At 43.1% G+C, this 23,588-nt stretch overlaps 5 protein-coding genes across 15 annotated transcripts; 4 read left to right on the top strand and 1 right to left on the bottom strand.

Moving 5' to 3' along the window:
• Positions 1-131: 131 nt before the first annotated feature.
• Positions 132-1,118, top strand: LOC136116456 (zinc finger protein Paris). Its single transcript, XM_065866535.2, has one exon. It carries the CDS (start codon positions 132-134, stop codon positions 1,116-1,118), a length of 987 nt encoding a protein of 328 aa, XP_065722607.2.
• A 667-nt stretch (positions 1,119-1,785) lies between these two features.
• LOC108017257 (phosphoribosyl pyrophosphate synthase-associated protein 2) lies at positions 1,786-11,395 on the top strand. 10 transcript variants are annotated; one of them, XM_065866852.2, is made up of 8 exons: positions 1,786-1,898; positions 8,535-8,771; positions 8,830-9,118; positions 9,179-9,345; positions 10,211-10,267; positions 10,537-10,681; positions 10,741-10,887; positions 10,965-11,395. In XM_065866852.2, exons 2-8 carry the CDS (start codon positions 8,575-8,577, stop codon positions 11,121-11,123), a joined length of 1,161 nt encoding a protein of 386 aa, XP_065722924.2. In that variant the 5' UTR covers positions 1,786-1,898; positions 8,535-8,574; the 3' UTR covers positions 11,124-11,395. The 10 variants fall into 10 exon arrangements, with proteins under 10 accessions (XP_065722924.2, XP_036675280.3, XP_065722921.2 ...); XM_036819385.3 differs by having other exon boundaries at positions 1,810-2,118; positions 10,570-10,681; XM_065866849.2 differs by having other exon boundaries at positions 1,810-2,118.
• On the bottom strand, positions 3,982-8,038 carry LOC108017248 (cytosolic carboxypeptidase 6). 2 transcript variants are annotated; one of them, XM_036819383.3, is made up of 5 exons: positions 7,770-8,038; positions 6,134-6,699; positions 5,698-6,072; positions 5,071-5,386; positions 3,982-5,005 (listed from the first exon to the last, which is right to left on the bottom strand). In XM_036819383.3, exons 1-5 carry the CDS (start codon positions 7,780-7,782, stop codon positions 4,413-4,415), a joined length of 1,863 nt encoding a protein of 620 aa, XP_036675278.3. In that variant the 5' UTR covers positions 7,783-8,038; the 3' UTR covers positions 3,982-4,412. The 2 variants fall into 2 exon arrangements, with proteins under 2 accessions (XP_036675278.3, XP_036675277.3); XM_036819382.3 differs by lacking the exon at positions 7,770-8,038 and adding an exon at positions 6,902-7,251.
• A 6,376-nt stretch (positions 11,396-17,771) lies between the features above and the next one.
• LOC108017246 (sodium-independent sulfate anion transporter) lies at positions 17,772-21,430 on the top strand. The gene is made up of 4 exons (XM_017084248.4): positions 17,772-19,116; positions 19,811-20,113; positions 20,183-20,328; positions 20,642-21,430. The coding sequence occupies exons 1-4, from the start codon at positions 17,985-17,987 to the stop codon at positions 20,975-20,977; spliced, it is 1,917 nt and encodes a 638-aa protein (XP_016939737.3). The 5' UTR covers positions 17,772-17,984; the 3' UTR covers positions 20,978-21,430.
• A 560-nt stretch (positions 21,431-21,990) lies between these two features.
• Rpt6R (Regulatory particle triple-A ATPase 6-related) lies at positions 21,991-23,552 on the top strand. Its single transcript, XM_070996252.1, has 3 exons — positions 21,991-22,146; positions 22,200-22,353; positions 22,416-23,552. The coding sequence occupies exons 2-3, from the start codon at positions 22,200-22,202 to the stop codon at positions 23,465-23,467; spliced, it is 1,206 nt and encodes a 401-aa protein (XP_070852353.1). The 5' UTR covers positions 21,991-22,146; the 3' UTR covers positions 23,468-23,552.
• The last annotated feature ends 36 nt before the right edge of the window (positions 23,553-23,588 follow it).

The raw sequence follows: 23,588 nt of genomic DNA, 5'->3' as shown, positions 1-23,588 counted from the left end.
GAGTTTTTGTCATCTCTAATACCCAGTTATAAACAACCCCGACCTGATCTCTATTTTCTGGCTGTACCATTACCGAAATAAAGCGAATTCATTTGCAATAAGGACCACATAAAGTTTAGTTCAATTTCAGAATGATGGAGTCATCTTTATGCCGAGTTTGCTTGGGCTACTCCAAAAATATGGTCAACATATTTGAAGAACTTGAACTCGGTGTCTCCATTGGTAGCATGATTGCTGAGTGTACGGGCTATACAGTTGAGAAAGGAGACCTGTTTCCCCAAACCATTTGTGCCATTTGCCTGCAGGAAGTGCAAAATGCTTTCGATATAAAGAAAACCTACGAAAGAAGCTCTAAGTTCTACAGTGAAATGGAGGAGGATTTGCAGGGAATGTTTTTACCCGAAGAAAAGGATTTGAGCGACAATGAAAACGAACTAGAGGATGATGCTGATAATGATTCAGACTACTTGCCATCGGATGAGGACCCTGAAGGTGGTGAAAATACAGTACCTGCTAATGTAACTCCAGTACCTGCTAATAAAGAGGCAGTGCCTGCTGACAAAGAGGCACTACCTGCTTCTGACAAGGGTACTAACCAGAACGGCACCAAGGAAAACCGTCACAAGTGCCCCTATTGTCCCAAGTCCTTCCCCAAGGCTAATGGCTTGCAGAGACACCGGCGAATTCACACGAACGAACGACCCTACAAGTGCTATCTGTGCCCGAAGAGTTTTCATTGCTCTTCGAATCTCAACCATCACCTGAGAACCCACGCAGGAGTAAAGCCGTACAAATGCGACCACTGCTCGAGGTCCTATATCCAGAACGCAAACCTTCAGTCGCACTTGCGGCGAGTGAGGGGTGTAAAACCCTTCAAGTGTACCCAATGCCCAAAGTCTTTCTTTCAAAAGCTTCAACTTCAGTCCCACTTGCGAATGCACACTGGCGAGAAACCATTCCAGTGCACCACCTGCTCCAAATGCTTTTCCCAACCGACAAGTCTCAAGCGGCATCTACTTACCCACACGGGAGAACGACCCTACAAGTGTTCCCGTTGCTCATCTAGTTTTAATCAGCTTTGTAGTCTTAAGCGGCACCTAAACACAGTCCACACTTAACTAGATTTTAAGAAACCACACCAAGACTGCATGTATGTTTCCCTGTAATTAAGCTAACTAACACTTGACACACTTTTCCTGACGAAAACAGTTAATCCGTGATTATGTACGTCTACGTTTATAGAATTATTTCATTTTCTATTTATTTCTATTTCTATGTTCTGCTATAATATATCAAATAAAACATACATTAGGAATAGTAAAAAAAATCATATTTTGGATTTCAATCGGTATTAAGTACAGATCTTACATTTATAGGTTCTGCTATAATAAATCAAATAAAACATACATAAGGAATAGTAAAAAAAAATCATATTTTGGATTTCAATCGGTATTAAGTACAGATCTTACATTTATAGGTTCTGCTATAATAAATCAAATACAACATACATTAGGAATAGTAAAAAAAAATCATATTTTGGATTTCAATCGGTATTAAGTACAGATCTTACATTTATAGGTTAATCATATTATAAGATGATTACCTATAGTAAATTGAATTTATTTATAAGGACACCCAATTTTTTAAAGACCATATATGGTAGTGTAAATTTATTTAATTTTAAAACGTAACAGAGTTTCCATGGCTTTTTAATGAAATAGGGTCACAGCGTCGATACTATCGCGGTGGTCGTGAGGCCACCACTAAGCGAAAACAATCGATATATATAAAAACATCGATTCAACAGCTGTTCGAATAAGTTGCGAGGATTTTTACCAGTTTTTTCTCCAAGTTTTCGGAGAAGTGAAAATAAATATAGCAGTGTCGTGCGAAAAAGAGTAATTACTAATTACCAACTATTCATAGTGCATATTAATAGCGAGTGTGTGATTGTGCCTATCCTATAACAATTTTCCACTTTTTTCTGCCGGTTAAGAACAGTTAAAAACAGGATATACATAGGCATAATAAGAGTAAACTTAAATACAAATCAATAAGCGACAGAGAAATACAGTGAAATCTACCTAAAAACTACAACATGCTGCTGCAGAGGAACAAGTAAAACTTTAAAGCGGCTACTTTCTCGCTTTTTTATATCATTTCTGTGTGTTGTTCATGTATAATTTAATTAGTGTCCCGCTGTTTGCGTGTGTTTTTGCCTCCTTTTCCTCACATTTTCCCCATTTTCTCTCTAATTTTGTGTATAACCCGTTCTTTTCCGTTTTCCCTGTCTGTTTCCAGTGCCCGCGGAGATTATGTATAGCCAGGTTTTGATGGATTTCAATTACTTGTTCTGTTTGTCTACCAATTTTTTATCAATTGCGTGCTAACAAGAGCGAACACCTCCCCCCTTTTCCTTGTTTTGTACTGGAATTTGTGTTTGCTTTTATTTTTAGCCTCGCTTTTGTTGTTGTTTTTGCCGTTCTCGTTTTGGTTACTTCATCGGCGTTCGCCTGCCTCTCTATTTCCTCTTTGTTTTGCTCTTCACTTTCTGTGGCAGCCCTCCCTTTCTGCATTGCGCTCAATAAGAGAGTGTGTACACTGTACAGCGAAGAAAAATGTACTGTACTTTGTATTTATTATACAGTGTTTTGGAACACCAGTTAATTTTTTGTGTGACATTGAAAGTGTACTTATTTTACTATAAGTTATTTTTAAAATGTTTTTTATTGTACATTTTTTTCAGTGCACATTTCAAACTCTCACAAATATGTACACGTAAAGCTTAAAGAGAAAGATGCACTTTGTTGTGTTCTGCATGTTCTAAGGCAAAAAAGACGTTACTAACAAAAGAAGCTAATTGTTAAAAACTTTCATTAAAACTAAACTAACTATGTATGAGTTGAAAATATCTTAAATTGCCTGTCCATTTGTACAGTTACTTGCCAGTTTCACTCAAAACCGCAACAGCTGTTTCCCACCACCACCACCTCACTCCAGCGATCTGGCAACGCCGCGCAGCCCTCGCTTTTTCGCTCCACTTTGTCCACAGTCATTCGCTTTTATTTATAAGAAAAAGAAGTGAGTTTTTTATTGATTCCATTCCGATTCCGGATCCGATTTCGTGTTAATTGAAAGCGTTAATCAGTCGAGAAGCTCGTTTTTTGTTCAGTCGCACTCGGGTTGTGCTGTTATCAACACTTTCGCGCGTGTTTTTACTGCGTGAGTGGGTGTGGGTGTAGACTGTATGTGTACAGCATTTCCATATTCCAAGGAGGTTATACTGATGTAGTGTTTGATAAAAGATAAGATAAAAGTGCCAGCTAATCCATCCAATTAGTGATGAGTGATTGTCACCAAGGAACTTTCACTCACACTCACGTGCGCTGCGAGGAAATTTAGGGTCACTCATCGCACTTACGACTCTTTGTTCGCTGTGAATAACTGTAAATAACCGCATCTAAATAGTGTGATAAAAACTCACATGTCGCCAATTGAGCGCAATTTGTTCTTTTTTATTTTCTGGTTGCGAGCCAAATTAAGAGCTGAAAAACAACAACAATGCGGGCGTAGATAAGCCAAATCACTCAAAAAAATTACTCAATCGCCCGACTTGTTGCCCTTCGTTTTTCGGAGTGAAAAGTGCTCGCATAACTGTTTGTTTAGAAGAAGGACACAAAGGAGAGGGGGGTGAAAAACCTAATGGATTTCAAAACAGGGATCTTGAGGTTGAGGCCATTTTTACCTTTAAAACACGGAATTGAAAAAATCCATTTTTCTTATCAGCAGAGTCGAAAATAAAACCCATTGCTCTCTTCAAACTTTCTCAAAAATCCTAAAACGTATAGAGGAAAATCAAGTAAATTGCTAAAAAAAAATGTAAAAAAATCCAATTAGTCTTATGTTATTATGGCTACACTCAGCACCTTTAACTGAACAATCTGAATCAATTCAAGAACCCAAAGAATCTACAACACCGAATTTATAAGGAGGAGGTATTTATTTATAAGCAAAATCCATACCACTGGGAATTCTGTATTGATTGTAGTGCAAAGAATCAAATAACTTGTTTGACTTATTCTATTCATGGCTCTTTGATAAGGCCGACCTCTTAGTAAACAATCAAAATGTTGTTTACCTTCTTCTGAGCTTGTAATTTAAATACGCTTTGCTGAGTGTGGAGTTTTTCAAAGGGTGCTAAAAATACAAAAAGTATCTACATATCATCTGAGTTTGGATTAAAATACTAGCAACCATAAATTCGATCAATATTTAGGATTAATAGTTAACTTTTTATTTAGAAAAACAAGCAGGAAGCGTAGAAAAGACTTGATTATACCTAAAACAACCCATCATTCTGCTCGGATCCTTAACGGTGATCACTAACCCTTTTGCATATCATATCACTGGTCCTATCTCCTGTCTGCGGCATCGAAGCTATTGGACTTCAGTTTCAGGCTTCCCCTCGTCAGTTGGTTCAAATCGATGATGGACAGATATGGTTTCGGGGGCACATTCACGGGCAGCGGAACTTCGATGGTGACCGCTGCTGATCTCTTGCCCTTGGAGCCGCCAATACCACCGCCATGATCGCTGCCCGTTTTCAGGGCTCCCAGCGCGAAGGGGGAATACTGATCGTGTCCGGGGTGCTGGGAGCAACTGGCGGTGGCAGCCCTCCGGTAATTCCGGTATCCGCTGAAGCAACTGCTTCCGGGGGCCAAGGGTCGAGTGGGTGAGAATCCACCCTCGTCCGAGGATCCGCCTCCTCCCCCCGAGTCATAGCATATACTCAGGTTGGTGTAGGCAATGGGGGCGTGGCACCGAGGAGTTTTGGGTCGGGGCTTCACCTCGTAGCGGGTTTTCGAGCGGGATCGAGAGTGGTGGGCATGGCGGTTTCGCCCCCGCCTTTTGCCCCGAACCTCGGTCACAATCGGCATGGGCAGGATGTTGATGAAGCGATAGTATTGCAGCAGGGTCCTGGCCAGATTCCTGCCCACCCGGTAATCTGGAGGTCAAAGGGAGTCTGTTAGTAACACCAAAAAAAAACAAAGTCCCCTAAGATGCACTCACAGCCGTCTTCGTTGTATAGGGAGATGGTCTTGCCATCCTTGAGGTAGTGACCCGCCATGGAGACCTCCAGAGTGTAGGCATTCACCGTGTCACTGAGTCTCTCGCAGCTGAATCTCCGCATGCTGCCCGCCTTTCGTTCGTCTGCATTGAACATCGTGTGATCCGCCACATAGTCCGGAGCATTGCTGGCGAAGAGTCGGGGGAAAACCAGGTGCCTCTCGTATCTATAGACATCCTCGTAGGTGTTCCCGTAGATAAAACAACCGTGCATGCTGCTATTGGCGTGAAGATCTATCACAAAGTCAATCTGATAGGTCTGGATGGGATGTTTCAGATAGAGAGGTTAAGGATTAAGTGAGTACAATGATAGCCATGTGATACTGGACTGAAAGATAAAAACTGTTTTTTATAGTTTATGTTAAAAAAGAAAATGGTGTATATTGAAATATATTAATATACATCTATCTTTTCTTATAACTTTATAACTTTAAACTGAAGTACCCTCCCTTTTATGTTACTACTATTCTTAAGCTTCTAACTAAGATTAAGCGAGAACGATTAGGGATATAAGAACAATCCAGTATCACTAGATTATATGAAAAAACTCCCCTTAATCTTTCTACTCACATCTGAATTATCCAACTCCTTCAGCATGCCCTTTACCGCATGCAATTCCGGCTGCGTGAACTCCGAGCCAATGTGCCAGTTGCGATTCATGTCCTGGCCCATCAGATTGCAGCGGTTGTTGCCCAGGAAGACGCCATCCGGATTCACCATGGGCACAATCTTGAAGACAAAGTTATCCCTTAGAACGCCGGCGATGGGATGATTGCCCACCAGGAACTCGATCAGACCCTGGCACACGTGAGAGGCTGGAGCTTCGCTGGAGTGCGTCCTGCAGAGGATCACAATCACCCGGATGAAGCTCCGATCCAGGCGGTTCGTGGAGCGCTGTTTGGCGGTCACATGGTCGATGGTCAGCAGGTCCACATTGCGATTTTGCTGAATTGGAGGGAAACAAATTCTTGGATAGCCCTTTAACCTGGATAATCGTAAGACTCACCAACGATTTGATGAGCACGCATCGTGTGAACCGCTTATCCGCTCCCTGTCGGGCATCAATCACATTCAAATACGACTGCAAACGGGAATAGCTGTATGGCCAGGCCAAGGCGAACTGATAGACGTCCTCCTCCTTGTCGAAAATGAAGGCGAAACTGAGCACATAATGCCCCTGGTGCATCGCCGATCGGTAAAAGAACACCTGGCGCTTAGACAATCTCTGCCACTTGGGTCGACTGGAACTCTTCACCAAAGGAGTCAGCCCCGAGGAGAAAAGATTCCTGCTCTTGCTGATGTTCACAATGTGGAAGAGCACTCGCTGATCCTGTTTCACGTTATCCACGGTGAAGTTGAACCAGAAGCGAAAGCGCGGATTGCAAGTATCCGGTCTTAGGAACAAGTCGTACTCGAACTCGCCCACCAGCTCCGCTTTTCCCAGATTTCCCGTCTCGAAAGCCGCGTCAAAGCAGAGGTGGCCTCTCTTGGCCTTGCCACTTTGACCCGGCGGGCGGATGATAACCCGGGAGACGTTGCCCAGACCGCCTTCTCCATCGCTGTCTTCGCTATCTGTAGAGATTTACCATAAGAAAGGGATAATCTATGAACAAAAGTCTTCAACTTTCTATTATACAATACAATATACTGATAAGAATTAAGAGCTTAGCTGATAGTATATTTCCAAAAATGTGTTCGTGATCTTAGCCTTTGCAATCTTAAATAATTGTCACTCAGTTTTTAATCTGTGTGTGTAGTAGATCAGTCTTAGTACCATCTGAGCCGCGTTCGTACATGCTCGTATGCTGGAGCGGATCGCAGGCTATCCCCAACATGATGACTCTTTTCCGCTAATGCGTCTTTCTCTGGCAAAAATCTAGGTTCTTCTAATGCAACTGAGCCGAGTGGAGTGGCCCTAATCCTTCGAGGTTTTTGCCTCAGCCCGGCCTGTCATAACTTTCCTGGCCTGGGGCTCCTTCTCCACCTAATCCCACCGAGCTGCTATCTTTAAACCCAGACATCCTCATCCCGCCTTTTCTTTCCTTGTGCCACATATGCGTGCCGCAAGTTTCCATTGCAATCGCTGCACCTGCCAACGCCTTTTGGCTGGGCCTCGAGCAACTCAAGACGTCAAATGTCTAAAATTGAATAGTCGCCTCGCGGTTGCGTCGGCCCCCAAACCCAAACCCAAACCCAAACCCAATCCCAACCCAATCCTGAGTTGAAAACCGGAGGTGAATGTCTCGAGGCTTGAAAGGTCTTGAAAAAGCTTCATTTATACTCTAACTTGGGGTTGTTAAATTTTTGATTGGTATGAAGTATAGCCTTACTAATATTACCACATACTTTAAAACATTGTACTATAATATCACTTCCATTACGGCTTGTTTGATGTTACTTTTAACAATCCAAGCATCCAAAGACAAAAAAATAAGTTATATTCACCAAAGCACCAAATGGACTGTTACTTTACACTTATATTTTATAATAGTATTTGCGCTCCAATTAGCTATGCCTCTATTTATTGAAAATATTTTCCTGATCACGTTTGTATTAGCATAAGTGTATTCAGCTTTCGTTGCGCTGGGGTATTTCCCTTAACATCCTTATCGCTGGCTCACATTTATGGCCATTTCACTCACCTGAGTCGCCCATTCCGCTTCTGACTTCTCTTTGCTTTGAGGCTGCTTTTCTTGGGGCAGGATCGAAAATAGAAATTCAATTAGCCAACGCCTCCTGGCCTTTCACTTTTCCCGGCTGAAGTGGGCGCCCAAGTCCCAAGGAAGTCGCGTGCGAAGTCTTGGCGCTGGAGGTCGATCTCTATCTGCTAATCCTGGGCAGCTCCTGGTCGCTCCTCGCCGCTTCCTCCGCACCGCACATCAGACGACTGCCTTGGAATCCGGAATTCGGCCTGCGGATTCCGGAACTGTGATTCGCATGTTGGCACTTTGACGTTGCCACGCCACTCACGTGTGTCGCCTTCCGCTGTTTGGTCGATAATTCGCAGTAGTTTCCGGCTAAGGGCCTCTGGTGCGCCTGTGGTTTTGGGCTCCTCCGCAGCCAGAGAGCAGTTTCCAGAACTGGGCAACCGAGAGAAGAGGCAGGACTAATTGCGTTCACCCAAAAAGAGCCGAGGCTATTTGGTTCACTGGGGCTAATCGATACGGTCGCACATCGCAACGTGGGAACCGTAACGACTGCGTGTGTGTTACTTTCACGATTATGCCAGTGAATGAACCCGACGACACCCCATTGGCTTAACTCGTAACCCTTAACCCCAGAAAAACCCCAAGACAGCATGTCCAAACGAAGGTAGCACTTAACTTAGCCCAAGTTAATGTCTGGTTATGGTTTTGCTTTGCTTTTCGTCTATAATGACCCGTATTAACCCCTTTAATCCCTTGCAGGTTAGGCAGCGTACGGCCACCAAAGCGTTGCAGGAGCGACATGGATAACACCTCCACCTCGGACATTGTCATCATCAATGGCAACTCTCATCCGGATCTGGCCAACATGGTGGCCGAGCGGATGGGCATCAAGAACGGCGGCTGCTCCGTGTTCCACAAGTCCAACAGGGAGACTATTGTGGAAATCAGTGATTCCGTAAGAGGCAAGGACATCTACATCATCCAAACGGGCACCAAGTGAGTTGATACTCCTGATCCTGAAACGTATTTTAATTGCCTTTCTCTACCACAAAAGGGATGCCAACAACAACATCATGGAGCTGCTGATCATGGCCTACGCCTGCAAGACTTCCTCGGCCCGCTCGATCGTGGGAGTGATTCCATACTTGCCGTATTCCAAGCAGTGCAAGATGCGCAAGCGCGGCTGCATTGTGTCCAAGCTGCTGGCCAAGATGATGTGCACCTCGGGCCTGACCCACATCATCACCATGGATCTGCACCAGAAGGAGATCCAGGGCTTCTTCGACATACCCGTGGACAATCTGAGGGCGTCGCCCTTTCTGCTCCAATACATTCAGGAGAGCGTGGGTTTAACTAAAGGCTGTTTAAACTAAGAATGTAAATAAGTGTGATACTCCCCGTAGATTCCCGACTATCGCAACTCGGTGATTGTGGCCCGTAATCCTGGAGTGGCCAAGAAGGCCAACTCCTATGCCGAGCGATTGCGTCTTGGCCTGGCCGTCATCCACGGCGAACAGAAGGAGACCGATGCCGACGAGGTCGACGGTCGGTACTCCCCTCCACCGACCAGGTGAGTTGCACATCCTCAGTCCCAAAAGTGGGCCTCGCTGATCCCTAGGCTAAGTTTTTTAGTTGAAAGGTTTCCGTTTGATTTGTTAGCTGATTTATTCTGATTTTGCTGTTAGCTTTGCTGGTTAGTTTCTGTTTACCTTAGCTTTCTCCTATGACTGAAGCTGGATGCACTTCACATCGAGTAATTTGCACTTTCACTAGTCTCTGTTTTGTTGATTAAAAAGCACTAGAATGTCGATCATCCATCAAGCAAATGTTATAATCAATCTATGACAAATCCTCTATAATAAAATTTTTTTTCAAATTTTTAAAATATAAATAAGACAGAACAACATTTTATCTAATCTAATTTAATCCTTGCCCAATATAAGATTAACTCAATTTTGGTTGATTAAAATAATCTTTAAGATCTTCAAAATCGCATAAGCATTGCTAATGACTAATTTTGATAAGCTATCCTAGCTGTATACACTGTTTTATAATACTTGAATAGAATTTCAAGTTCAAGTTCTGTACGTAACCTTTTTCCTGACTTTAAATTGCACGTATCCATAATATCACTATCGCTATTATTATTACAGCTTCTGTCAGTGGCTTTTGTTTGTACTTCACAGCCTAGGCAGACACTTTTTTACGTAGATTTTCTAGATATATTTTCAATATCCTGTATGACTGCTTTGTTCACTTTTGAAGTGTTTTTATACTTTGCGTTTTGGCAATGTTGCTATTTTGTTTTTACGCTCCGCACGTGTCTCTAAAACCTCGACACTTTTTTGTCGGCACTTGGAGCCGTTCTCTTGTCAAAATTTAAAATCCAGAAAACAGAAAAACAATCGAAATTTCTCTTTATTTGTGTTATGCAGTGCGTATAGCAATTTATTAGGAAATTCAGTTGAAATGTGCTTACCAGCGACGCCTAGGTTCGTATTTTTAACTATTGTTTCCATTCAGTTAAATTATAATTTTTAATCAACTACCATTTGTACTTTTTCCCACCACCCACGCCGCCACTCCACCAACTTTCCAACCCACCCACACGATTCTTTTCTTTTTTGGTTTCGATTACGATCCGACCAACCAATTAAACGCACCACCACCTCGACAAAAACCAACCCACAATGTACCACAATGCACCACATTGCACCACTCGAACCGCAATCCACGTGAACTGCCCCACACTAACCACTAGAAACTCTACTCCACAACACGCCCCAACCAGCAGCACCCGCCAGCGGACCACCTCGGTTTCGGTGGGTGTTCCGGAGCACATTGTCAAGGTCAAGCCCCCACTGACCATTGTGGGCGATGTCAGCGGTCGTATCGCCATCATGGTGGTGAGTATTGGTTTCCTTCTGCAGTTCCTCGATCATTTCTCATACCTTATCTGTCCCAGGATGACCTGATCGACGATGTCCAGGCCTTTGTGGCAGCCGCTGAGATGCTGAAGGAGCACGGAGCCTGCAAGATCTACGTGCTGGCCACGCATGGTCTGCTCAGCTCAGATGCACCGCGTCAGCTGGATGAGTCACCCATCGATGAGGTGGGTCTTGAAGTCCAATACCCCTCTCTTACCTTTGTAAAGTGATGATTATTTTCCATGCTTCCATCAACAAACAGATCGTTGTCACCAATACCATTCCACACGAGATCCAGAAGCTGCAGTGCCACAAGATCAAAACGATCGACATCTCCATTCTGATCGCTGAGGCCATTCGGCGCATCCACAACAAGGAGTCTATGTCCTATCTGTTCCGCAACGTAACGCTGGAGGATTAGGGACCATACCACTCACACAACCACTCACAAGTCACAAAATAGTGTTGCAGCCGGCTCGTTTTGGGCCGGTCTATGTTTGTTTTTCGCTTTTAGACATCATAGCAAAGTTTGCTCAAATAAAAATGAATGATCCAACCTAACTGTAGCACACTTTTAGGCCCCACATATACTCCACACTGTACTACACGTTGCGCGTTCATCGAAGGCTAACCACGTTCTTCTAGTTCTTAAGATCCCACAACTTTGTCCAAATAAAAGCTGATTGTACTCAACTCTGGAAAGTTTGGGCCCTCATAAAGCTGCCAATTTGGGGTACTTGAGGCCCGCCTAAATTTATGGCCACTTCTTGATTGGGCAGGTCGTAAATCAACATGGGCGATTGCAGGCCGTTTTGCATTCTGTCTTAGCCTGATCAACAAATAAAGCACCCGACAGATGTCTCGCATCGCTCCTATTTGACAAACACCGTTGCGGAAACGAGTGCAGCGCAGATAAGATAGCAAGTTCCCATCTCCGAGCAGCTTCTCGTGACAAGAGAACCGGAGAATCCCGCCGGGCAGGTGGCTCATACATAAATCATGGTCCATTAATCAAGCATCAGGTATGTCAGTACCTTATCTTCTAGCCCCTCGAAGTCGGTAAATTTGCATTGCTAAATGCCAGAGGGATGGCCGCAGAATGCGGTTCCAGCAGTGACGAGATCGGATGGAATGGACTGGGACTGGATTCATACACCCAATATTTGGGCCGGCCCAATGGCGTATATTTGCGAGGTCTCTGCCTAGGCCAAGTGCGATAAACTCGCGCTGTTTGCCTGCCAGAAAATCAAACAGAAATTGTGCTCCGGTCTTCAGCGTGACACTTGCTGCTTTTTTATCGCAAACAAAAACATCGTAAAGCTGAAGATAATCCCACAAATCTCGGAACTCGGGCACCTGCTGGATTTGAATTGAATACAGTGGCGTAAAAAATGCAAATCAAGCCCTAGCCGAGATCGAAGGGGTATCTCGTTGCCATTTGAATTCCCAGACACCAGCGACGAGTCACGTGAAGCAGCCGCATTGCGCATACGCCATGTTAGCCCTGCTGGCTTTGCTTTCGCGTGCATTGAACCGACTTCCGTCAGGGGTTTATTCCTATGCCACCACCTATTAACAGTCCATCACATTTTACATTTAATGGAGCCTGTCGGCTAGTTTATTTTATCATTCCCATGGCATTCCTACTGCAATGCCAATTGTTTGGGTCCCATATCTTTGTTGTTTCCGCCTTTTGTTTCTCTTGTTTGGCTTTTTGTTTATCACTCCGAAATTGATTTGTTAATTTGCCCGGCTTGTTGGCAAGTCATTAGCACGACACTTTGGGTCCATAAACTGATTGGCCCGAACGCCAGCGGTTAGCACCTCTCAATTGTCTAAAGTATAATGGGCCGTAATCTGGATGGGATTGCCCGCTCCCGTGCTCCCGAGTGGGTGGACTGGCCACAATGATTATTAGCTGCCCGCTGGGCGAATGATATCTCCAAATATTCCGATGATTTGCGTTTTGTCTGGCAGAACGAACCTCTCTGAACAGAGCCGCAACAACAAACAAGTCACACGACCAGTTGGCCATTTCGAATTTACCACTTTAATGATTTTGAATATGCTTTACATTTAAATAAGCGCCGTTAGGGTTACTCTATTCGGTTCTTTATATTCTCTGGGTTTTTAACAAAGCTCAGCTCGCTGTATTTAAGTGGAAAAAGTATGCAGATTACAATTATAGGATTTATGGCTTAAGTTTCTAAGAATTTCAGTGCCATTATTTTATAAAAATATTATTTTTATTACTTGATGCCTGATTCTGCCTTTGGGCTGTGCAAATATATGGTAATCAAACATTCCTTATCAACAAGTAGACAATTCTCAGAGCAACATTATTGGCGAATACTCTTATTGGTTTATTGACAACATTTGAATTCCCAGTTATGTGTTTTCCCTCCTTTTTCAAGCAACAGTCGATCAACTTTCGCCATACTTTTGAGTACCCCTGATGAGTGTGTGTTATGGATAAAAATATACGAATGCCAGATGCTCATGTGTTTTTGTTTTTTGTGTAGGTATATATCTACATTTTGTTTTCTTCTGGCTCGGTCATGTGACCAAATTAATTCAGTATCGTTGCCACTGCGAATAATGCCGTGATAAAAAAACAGGCTACGCCTCTTCTTTCCACTCCCCCAATCTTCTCACCGGATCAAAGCGGATCGGTTCACGTGAGAAGATGGAACAACTTTGGAATGGATATGTCATCATGGCGGGGATTCCAGGAGAGCTCCGATCTTTGGTAGCCATTGAACTTGGTCCCTGACACGCTTTTCGCCAGCTTCCTTAAGCCGAAGTCATCCAAAAGCCGCACAGGCTGACCTCAGACGGCATCGTAAATTCAGAGAGATCATGAATTTGGATACCTGATCGACGGGTTTGAGTCACGTGAAGCCTTACGTCGGGTACTTTACACGCCTCAATGCAGTCCGCTGCACAGGCGGGGAAAGGGGGTTTTCCAGGGGTTCAGTGGGCGGGGCAGGCAGTGGGAGGCGGCTGATCGGCTTGCGTAATGTTTGGGATCTTATACAATTAACTGAATGCACAATTAACAGTTTTATTTGAGCGCCGATTGTCATTCATTGCAATTGTTTGAGCTTAACTTTAACTTTGTTTACCCGCCCGTCAATGCAGTTTCAGATACAAAGATAGCGATGCACCGCGAGAAATAGCTATAAAAATGTTGGATTTATTTAACTGACTCATAGGACCAATCACCTAAACAAGTCAGCAACCTATAAAAATATCGGAAAAATTCGAGACACGTTCATTTTGTATACAAACAATGTATAATAATGTCTAATGTAAATCCAGCATTTACGAACTTTTTTTAATAAGTATCAGATCTCAATTTAAAAATCACCTAAACAAGTCAGCGAGCTTTAAAAATGTTTATCTTATTCAAGCCGTTTTTATACAAAGTATACAATATTTACATTATAAACCTTTTTTATGCAGAATCAGATTTTATTTTCATAATATACTTATTTTAGGGTTATGGAAATACTTGGATTCTTTGTTTAATAATGGTTACCATTTGGAACCAGATAAAGAAAACCTTAGAAATGTAGAAAATGTTTGGAAAATATATTTCGTTTGTTTTACTTTATCCTAAACCAGGTGAATATCCAACACTAGACAACATAAAAAGGCATACTTTAAAGATTTTTCTCTGTGTACGAATACAGTTATTCTACGTGCGGCCCATGCTTGATTGTGGGGCACCAGCAGTGCATACCAATGGGCAAGCCTTTCCGGCATGTGACCCTCAAGGAGAGATGAGTTCCCCTTATCAAAATAGCCTCGCACCTTGAGATTTCTCCGGCCAGATAGCTGCCGAAATCTGGCCATGCTCAAGGGCCGCCAAAATATACACATATATCTGAATAATCCCACCTTAAGTAGGCCGCCCACGCGCACAGAAGATTTGTGCTGTCCAAAGACCCCATCTCCGAAATCTACTTGTTTTTCGAGATGATAGAAGAGAAAACATCGAGGAGACAGCCCAACGATAAACAGGCAATTATCCGCACGCCAGCGAAATTAAAAGCAAATTAAATTTACTCAAAATTATAATTGACTCGCTGGCGGGCTGGCTACGTACATTTAATTGTTGTCTAATGTGCTTGCCCACCGTTCCCCCTTGGGGGTTTACGCTGCGTATGAGTAATGCAAATTGACCGCACAAGTGTTACATATCCAACGGCGACACATAATCGCCGATCGGTCGACAAATCACCTAAACAAGTCAGCGACCTATAAATATTCATAACAAGTGCCGCGAAAGTATCCCAGTAATGTCGAACGGGCAGAGATCAATTGTTACGGAGATCAATGTACAATTGTGGTCAATATCTCTTAAATATCTGTGTCATTTAATCTAGTAACTCGTTAAGTGCGCTTTCTTAATATTTCTTAATATTTCCACTTAAATGTAGTGCCTTTCAATTAAACACTAAAAATATGTATGCATATTTTTAACCCCCGTTTAAAATGATTTATTTCATTCAACCTAAGTAGGCAATTTACCATTACTTATTACCTCATCTTTATTGATATAGCTATTATGTAATAGTTTTTATTAAGCGAGACTGTATGTCTATAGGAATCATTAGGGAAATGACTAAACATATTCTTATAGAAATAGATCTTTAATTAGTATATAGTTTGCTATTTGAGCTACTATAATTAATATCTGACCTCTTTTTAATATTCTGTACTATACATGCAGTACTATTATTTTAACCTGAATCGTATAATGGGTATTAAAAGGAGAAGGGAACTTGATAGTTGTCACTCTGAAAAGAGAAGGTTAAGAAGCATTTCCCTGTGAAAATCCCAAGAGAAGGGCATCCAGTCTTCGACATTCGGGTAAAAGTTGTTTGATTTTCATCGGTCCATTTGGATCGTAGTTCGTAACTTATTCATATTTGATTCTGCGCCATCGATCAGCCGTTCGACGCGTGTTTGCCATTTGGGGAAAAGACTGTGCTTGGAAATGACTACTTAGATGATTAATAACCAGCCAGACTTAAAGCCACAATTTTTGAGGGCTTCCAGACTGACCCAGGCAGACAGCAGATGGCATTCCGCCAGAGCGTGTCGTCAAGGAAAATCCCGAGAAAAAGTCCCCAACTTCGGATTCCCCCAGTTTCGAATTCTGCAAAAAGCATTTTGCATGCAAATCGATGTCGATCGAATGCGGTCCAAAACCAGAAGAGTCTGTCTGATAAAACCTGTCCGTAAATAAGGCTCTTTTAAGGGGCTTCCAACTTTCAGAAGTACGGACGTATGCAATTGCCAGATGATTTATTCCACCAACAGCTGATGGACAGATTGACAGCCTAACCGGTTCGAAGTGATGCCAAAAAGTCAACATCTCAACTACACAGGGCGGAGTGGAACTCTCGAGTCCGGTAAATTCCGGCCATTATCTCGGCCGTATACTTTATTTATGGAGCTCACTCTTCCAACTGATTTATATGCGCAGTGTTCCTACGGCTGATTGATTTCCCGTGTCGACAAACGATAGACGTCAGTAGCACGCGAGATTGTCACGGCCCATAAAGATACAGGGGTTCAAAATTTGGGCCATTTCTGTGGGAAATTCCGGTAGAGCGGAGAAATTGCTACTTCTAAGACAAAGAACATAAATTACTTTGACAGTAACTCATCCACGACGAATGATGCATTACCATTTGTATTAATATTCATTCGATTTGTTGATTTGTTTATTGCAAGTGCTAAAAAGCCTGAGAAACTTGCAAATTCTATGGGAATATCAAAACAGAGCAAGAAACCTTTTAAGGCTGACCTCCATCGGTTAACAAGAAATCCAGGGTGTGAAAATCCGTTCAATTAGCATGCAATAAAATAATTTTCTGGATTCGTAATATTGCATTCGACTGTGGTTCCCATGTTCGGTGCCAGCACGTGCGGAAAATCACAACAAAGTTTGTTGATTTTCCAAAGCAAACAAGTTACTGAAAAGTGAAAATGACTTGGCAATACCCTGTACTTTATTAATACATTATTTAAACGATATTACAAAGAAAAGAGGAAGTGATCATTGACATGATTACATTGACACTCTGATTTATTTTGCAAATGCTGTTTCCAATATCTTTTATGGAAGGATTACTTCCAAGCTGCATAACAGCCATTAAAAGTATTGATGAACGGCCTAATTTAACTTGCTTTCATTGGAGTCTAACCATCTGAAAATAAGTCATATCAAGTATAAATTAATTAAACCATAAAATACCCTGTAAATACATACAATAAAAGCCAATTGCTTAGGGAGCCTAATAGGTATTGTTGATATTGAGATTATAGTGAGAAATAAGTGTACATTGGTGGATTCCTATAGTTTAAAATTTCCTAATTAAATTCAGAAAAGTTTGATCTCGAATTTTTTTTAGTATTGATATTAATATGAATATATAATATTTTATTTAAGTATGATTTCAAGTGAATTCCTATCTCAGCATAGTTAGGTTATTAAGATTATACTTTGAGAATAAGTTTCTTGGGTGGATTCCCATAATGCGAAGTTCCCCATAAAGTTGTGAAACACACAAAGATTAATTATAATCAGCATATGATTTGCGCTGCCTGAATAATCATATGTATCTGCCCTAAGCCAACTCCCAATAAACGGAGTCGCAATTTCATCTGCACCCATAAACCTCCCACAAGGTGTTGTCTTACCTGCTGGGCCTGTCCCAAGTTCCTCCCACTCGGTGGCCAACCGACGGGCTGCGTCATTTCCATTTCTTCGGGCGGTTACACGACTTGCCAAGTCCCGCCAAGATGAAAAGCCCCCGAGATCGCTGGAGAGCCGGTTTCTACCGAGAGCGGGAGCTGGAAGATTTTTGTAGCCTCGCGCGAGGAGAGAGGTGGAGAATTGGCCGCGCTGCGAAGATTTCTCGGATCGGTTCGGAGCGCGAGAGGTGGAGATAACATAACGAAAGCCGGCGGATAGTCTCGAATGCGCTGCCAGCGTTTCGCGACCGATGCCTATTTACTATATAATCGGTTCCCAGCAGGCGGGCGGTTGTTAGTAGTGCTGCTCTTTCTGCGGCTTCAAATCATTCCCGCAGTGGATGGCCACGCGATCGGTTCGTTTCGTCTTGGTTATTCGTATCAGAGATCAGAGTATCGGTTTTCCGGAGATCCAGTGTTCGAGTGAGAGTGCCATGAAGCCTTAGAAACTAAGGAAATCCTACAGTTAAATACAAAAAACCACAAAAACCGTTTAAGTAATCCGCTGAAAATGAGTCAAAGGGGTAACAACGGTCACACGAACAGTGGCTTCAATGGCGGTTCCGAGGTATCCTTGGATATACCCACCAACACCCTGTACCACACTTCGAGGGACTGTATAGTTCAGGAGGAGCAGGGTCCCAATGAGAGCTGCCTGGAGGGAACTCAGAGCTGCTGCTCAAATCTGTGGTCCAATATCTTCAGGAAGAAAACCCTGTACAAGCGATTTCCCATCTTAGTCTGGCTGCCCCAGTACAAAAAGGATTATATTTTCGGTGATATAGTGGCGGGCATTTCCGTGGCCCTGACTGTGATTCCCCAGGCCTTGGCCTACGCTGGTATTGCGGGATTGGATCTGCAGTATGGACTGTATGCCTGCTTCCTGGGCTGCTTTATATACATCTTCATTGGATCCAGTAAGGATGTGCCCATAGGACCTACGGCCATATCAGCTCTGTTGTCCTTTCAAATCGCCGGAGGCAGTTGGCAAGTGGCCACGCTGCTGACCTTTCTCACAGGACTCATCGAGATCCTGATGGGTGTCTTCCGACTGGGATTCCTTATTGACTTCGTTTCCGGACCTGTGGGAGCAGGTTTCACCAGTGCCGTATCCCTCATCATCTTTAGCTCCCAGATGAAGGACTTTTTGGGCATCAAAACCAGTGGCAATACCTTCCTGCAAGTCTGGATTAGCATTGTGAATGATATACACAACATCAGCTGGCCGGACTTCATCCTGGGACTTATCTGTATTACTCTTTTGCTGAGTCTTAGAGCCCTGGCCAGTTGCACTTTGGGTCCCAAAGAGGGAAAGACCACCACCCAAAAACTGCTTACTGGAATTTTCTGGACCATTGGAACTGCCCGAAATGCCCTGTTGGTTTGTGGAACCGCAGGACTTGGCTACTGGCTGTTTATCAATGGAAAGGAGAACCTCGTGAGGACCGTGGGCTTTGTGCCCAAGGGGTTGCCCTCCTTCCAGCCACCGCCATTCCACATGGATGCTGTTATCAACGAAACCACAGGAGAGGTCCTCCAGGAGGCCCAGAGCTTCTGGGATATGGTCAGTACCCTGGGATCAGGATTAATTGTGGTTCCCCTTATCGCTCTTCTGGAAACAATGGCCGTTGTTCAAGCTTTTGGTGAGTTATGCATCTCTATTTTGTGGTTTATTAGCTACGCATATCATAAGATTGCGATTTTGATCTCGTTCTTCCCCAACAAGTTCAAGAATCTTAAAAATTCAAGTAGGAAATGATTCATCCTTAATTAGTTTTCATCAAAAGCTTGTTTTTAAATCGGAATGACGAAAGCAACGTGTTTTTTTAGTTTAAACTCTCAGAGCCTGTAGTTTAGTGTCAACGCTTTAACGGCACGTGTGCATTTTTTTAAAGTATTCTGAATTGACCTCGAAATGGGTGGGTTGTTAAATAATTAAAAACTAATAAATTTGAGCGACATTCTCTAGAAATCTTATAATTTTCTAAATATTATTATGGTGGGATAGGATATTAAATTAGTGTATTTTCCGATAATATTTAAATTGTCTTTGATTATCTCTGATATTCCTGAATATCCTTATCGAAAATATATAATTTTGTTATATGGATTGAAACCTACACCAAACGAATTAATACAAACTAATAATACGTGACGGCAGTCACACTTTTTTAATTGAAACAGATCATAATTGATAAAAAAATTTGGAATTGGGTGTTTCGTCATTTGAATTTGAGTCATTCCTTGGTTCCTTTATTCTTTGGGGAGGAACAGGTATTTTATATATTTTCTTCGAGTGGATTATAACTTTCCCCTTTGTGTGTTTTTCCCCTTTAGCTGATGGCAAGCCCACAGACGCCACTCAGGAGTTGATAGCCTCTGGGGTTTGCAACGTGGCCAACTCATTTGTCCAGGGTCTTCGGAGCAACGGAGGAATCGCCCGCGGAGCCATCCTCAACGCCAGTGGAGTGAGGACCCAGCTGTCCAATCTGTACACCAGTGTGATCGTGATCATCGCCCTGCTCTATCTCACGCCCTGCTTTTACTACATTCCTAAGGCGGCACTGGCCTCCATTATTATTGCGGCGGTGATCTTCATGGTCCAGTACCGAGTGATCAAGCCCATGTGGCACAGTAAAAGTGAGTTAAAAATAGATGATATATAAAAAGAAGTTGGTTGCTAAATGTATGTGATTTTGTTGCCAACAGAAACCGATCTCATACCCGGTTTGGGAGCCTTTTTCGCCTGTTTGGTTCTGCCTCTGCAGCTGGGCATCCTCGTGGGCATCGGCATAAACGTGGTCTTCATTCTCTATCAGGCGGCCAGGCCAAAGCTGCGCATCGAAACGCTGGCGGTGAGTCATCTAAACTTAAGATAAGGTGGTCTTTGGAATCTTACTATAGCATCATGAGAATAACTTCAGTGGCTAAAAGTATGCTAAGAAACGGATGAGTTCTGAATGCCAGAAGTTATTTTCCATTTGACTTATTTTCTGTTATTAAGTGGTTCTAAAACCACTTAAGATCCTCTTAAAGATCTAACAAACTATTTTTAAAATTTTTTATTTTAAGCATTTTAGTATTTATTTAAAAGATATAAAATATTAAAATATTAAATATAACATTATATTATATGATGTGAAATTCATTAATCCATTTCCTTTACAGACTACTACCGGCCTGAAGTACCTGATGCTCACCCCCGACCGCTGCCTGATCTTCCCCTCGATGGAGTTCGTGCGCAAGGTGATCAACAAGCAGGGCCAGAAGTCCACGCTGCCAGTGGTCATCGACTGCACGCACATCTATGGAGCGGACTTCACGGCCGCCAAGGTGATATCCACCATGGTGATGGACTTCAAGCTGAGGGAGCAGCCGCTGTTCTTCTACAACCTGCAGCCACGGGTGGCGCAGGTGTTCGAGGGGCTCAACAAGGACCTGGTGGTCATATACGACATCACCACGCTGCACGCCAAGCTGGCCGAGAAGTCTCCTCCCGCCTGAGGAGGGATCCAAAGAAGTCCGAGGGAGATCAACGCTGCAACCTCGTCACGCGATAGTCTTAGTCCAATCCCACTCTAGGTCCATGTGTTGGCCTAGTCTCTGTCTTAGCACTAGTACTAGCCTAGTCTTGCCCGCCGAGGCCAGCGACTAAGACAAAATGTGGACTGCCCACGCTCATCGCCTAAGTTGAAGGTACCACCATTACCATTCCATGGGCTAGCTCACCTTAATTAGCATTTAAGTTGCGGCAACATTCCACTTTCCGCAGATGTCTGCACAATATTTATATTTATTCGGCCTCTGGCGAGTCGCTGTGAATTTCGCTGAGCGAAACATCCCGAGCCAGAGTTCCTCCCACCCGCGATTTTGCCGCTGGTATTATAGTATTATTTGCGAATAGCGAACGAAGAGTGTTAGCATAAGTACTTAAATAAATCAAGTAAATATTAAAAACCAAGTGAATTTTCTATGGTTTGGCAAGGGAATATACGACACATAGTTTCGCATTTATTTATTTCTTACACCTATTTCATCACAATGGTTTTATTAACAAATCAATAAAGTTTTAGTGCATTTACCGCCTTTTATCTCGGGGGTTTGAAAAATTATGGTATGGCTATTTTTCGAATCCCTGATTACCCATTCAGCTAGATTAAATATCTAATCAATTTTTGCCAAAATTTGAGGCCACCTTCAAACCTAAGACGTGTGGTGATTTAGTTTGGCGCTTCATGTGGGCAGTAAATCTTTTGGCTCGAATGCATCATTAATAATCGGATCGCAACAAAAGATAAGATTGGTTGACCAAAAATCTAAAAAGTTAGGCTCAGTTAAACAATTAAGCATACAAAATACATTAGCTAAACTATTTTTAAATTCTTATGAATGTTTGCCGTCATGAAAATGTGATTTTTAACGTTCATTTTTCAAGTTTCTTTAAATGTTGAACTTTTATCTCTAAGTAGTTAGCCTGGTCAGGAACCTTTCCTCTTAACTGTGGAATCAAGTTTCCATCCCTTGTTTGTCAAACATTTTCCAGCACTGTAAAAACTGTTGTCTCATCGCCCGCTTCAGTTCGTTTAAGAAAATAAACAAAATTATATCAAGAATTCAGGGATTACTTAAGAGCGTGAAATTAGAAAAATAAAACCATTTTGGAGTTGTATAAGGTAAAGCACTAGCTTTTAAAATTTCTAGATATTTATTATTTAAATTGTGCCAGATGAACATAGATATTGGAATCCCTGAGGATGGACAAGGCCCCGGTTTCCATCCGTATTTTACGCAGAAAATATCAGAGCTCCAATTCACCGTGATCGAGCGACAGAAAAACTTGCTCCGTTTGCAGGCTCAACGGAATGAACTCAACTCGAAGGGTATGTCATAAAATGAATAAACTAAAATATCCTTTCTGAAGATCATCTTCTTTAACCAAAAGTTCGCTTGCTGCGTGAAGAGCTACAGCTTCTCCAGGAACAAGGCAGCTATATTGCCGAGGTGGTGAAGCCAATGGACAAGAATAAGGTCCTTGTGAAGGTCCATCCCGAGGGAAAATACGTGGTTGATGTGGACAAGTCCATCAATATCAAGGATGTGACGCCCAACTGCCGAGTGGCCCTGCGAAATGAGAGCTATACCCTTCATAAGATTTTGCCCAACAAGGTGGACCCATTGGTATCCCTGATGCTGGTGGAAAAGGTTCCCGATTCCACCTACGAAATGGTCGGTGGCTTGGACAAGCAAATCCAGGAGATCAAGGAGGTGATTGAGCTGCCCGTAAAGCACCCGGAGTTATTCGATGCCCTGGGCATTGCCCAGCCGAAGGGAGTTCTCCTCTACGGACCTCCTGGCACCGGGAAAACCCTTCTGGCCCGAGCTGTGGCTCACCACACGGAGTGCACCTTCATCCGGGTTTCCGGTTCGGAACTGGTGCAGAAGTTCATTGGCGAGGGATCAAGGATGGTGAGGGAGCTTTTCGTGATGGCCCGGGAGCATGCTCCCTCCATAATATTCATGGATGAGATTGATTCGATTGGATCCGCGCGGCTGGAAACCGGAACTGGCGACTCGGAGGTTCAACGTACCATGCTGGAGTTGTTGAACCAACTGGATGGCTTCGAGGCCACTAAAAATATCAAGGTAATCATGGCCACCAATCGAATCGATGTTTTGGATCAGGCTCTACTGCGTCCCGGTCGCATTGATCGCAAGATAGAGTTCCCGCCACCGAATGAGGAGGCCAGATTGGATATCCTGAAGATACATTCCCGCAAGATGAACCTCACCAGGGGCATAAACCTGCGCAGAATTGCGGAACTGATGCCCGGGGCTTCGGGAGCTGAGGTCAAGGGTGTTTGCACCGAGGCCGGGATGTATGCGTTGAGGGAGAGACGCGTCCATGTCACCCAGGAGGACTTTGAAATGGCCGTGTCCAAGGTCATGATGAAGGACTCCGAGAAGAACATGTCTATAAGAAAGTTCTGGAAGTAGCTTTCTTATATATTTTACGAGTTAAGATAGTTAAAGTAATCTCTGGAAAATAAATTGAGAAATATATAAAATGGTCTCCCTATATAATAGGTTTCTGTTTGTAGTTAAGACCTTTTGAATC

Source organism: Drosophila suzukii, chromosome 3 (assembly GCF_043229965.1).
Source record: "Drosophila suzukii chromosome 3, CBGP_Dsuzu_IsoJpt1.0, whole genome shotgun sequence".
In the NCBI taxonomy this organism is placed as follows: Eukaryota; Metazoa; Arthropoda; class Insecta; order Diptera; family Drosophilidae; genus Drosophila; species Drosophila suzukii.
The sequence above is the reverse complement of the archived record's forward strand: the minus strand, read 5'-3'. Positions and strand labels throughout refer to the sequence as shown.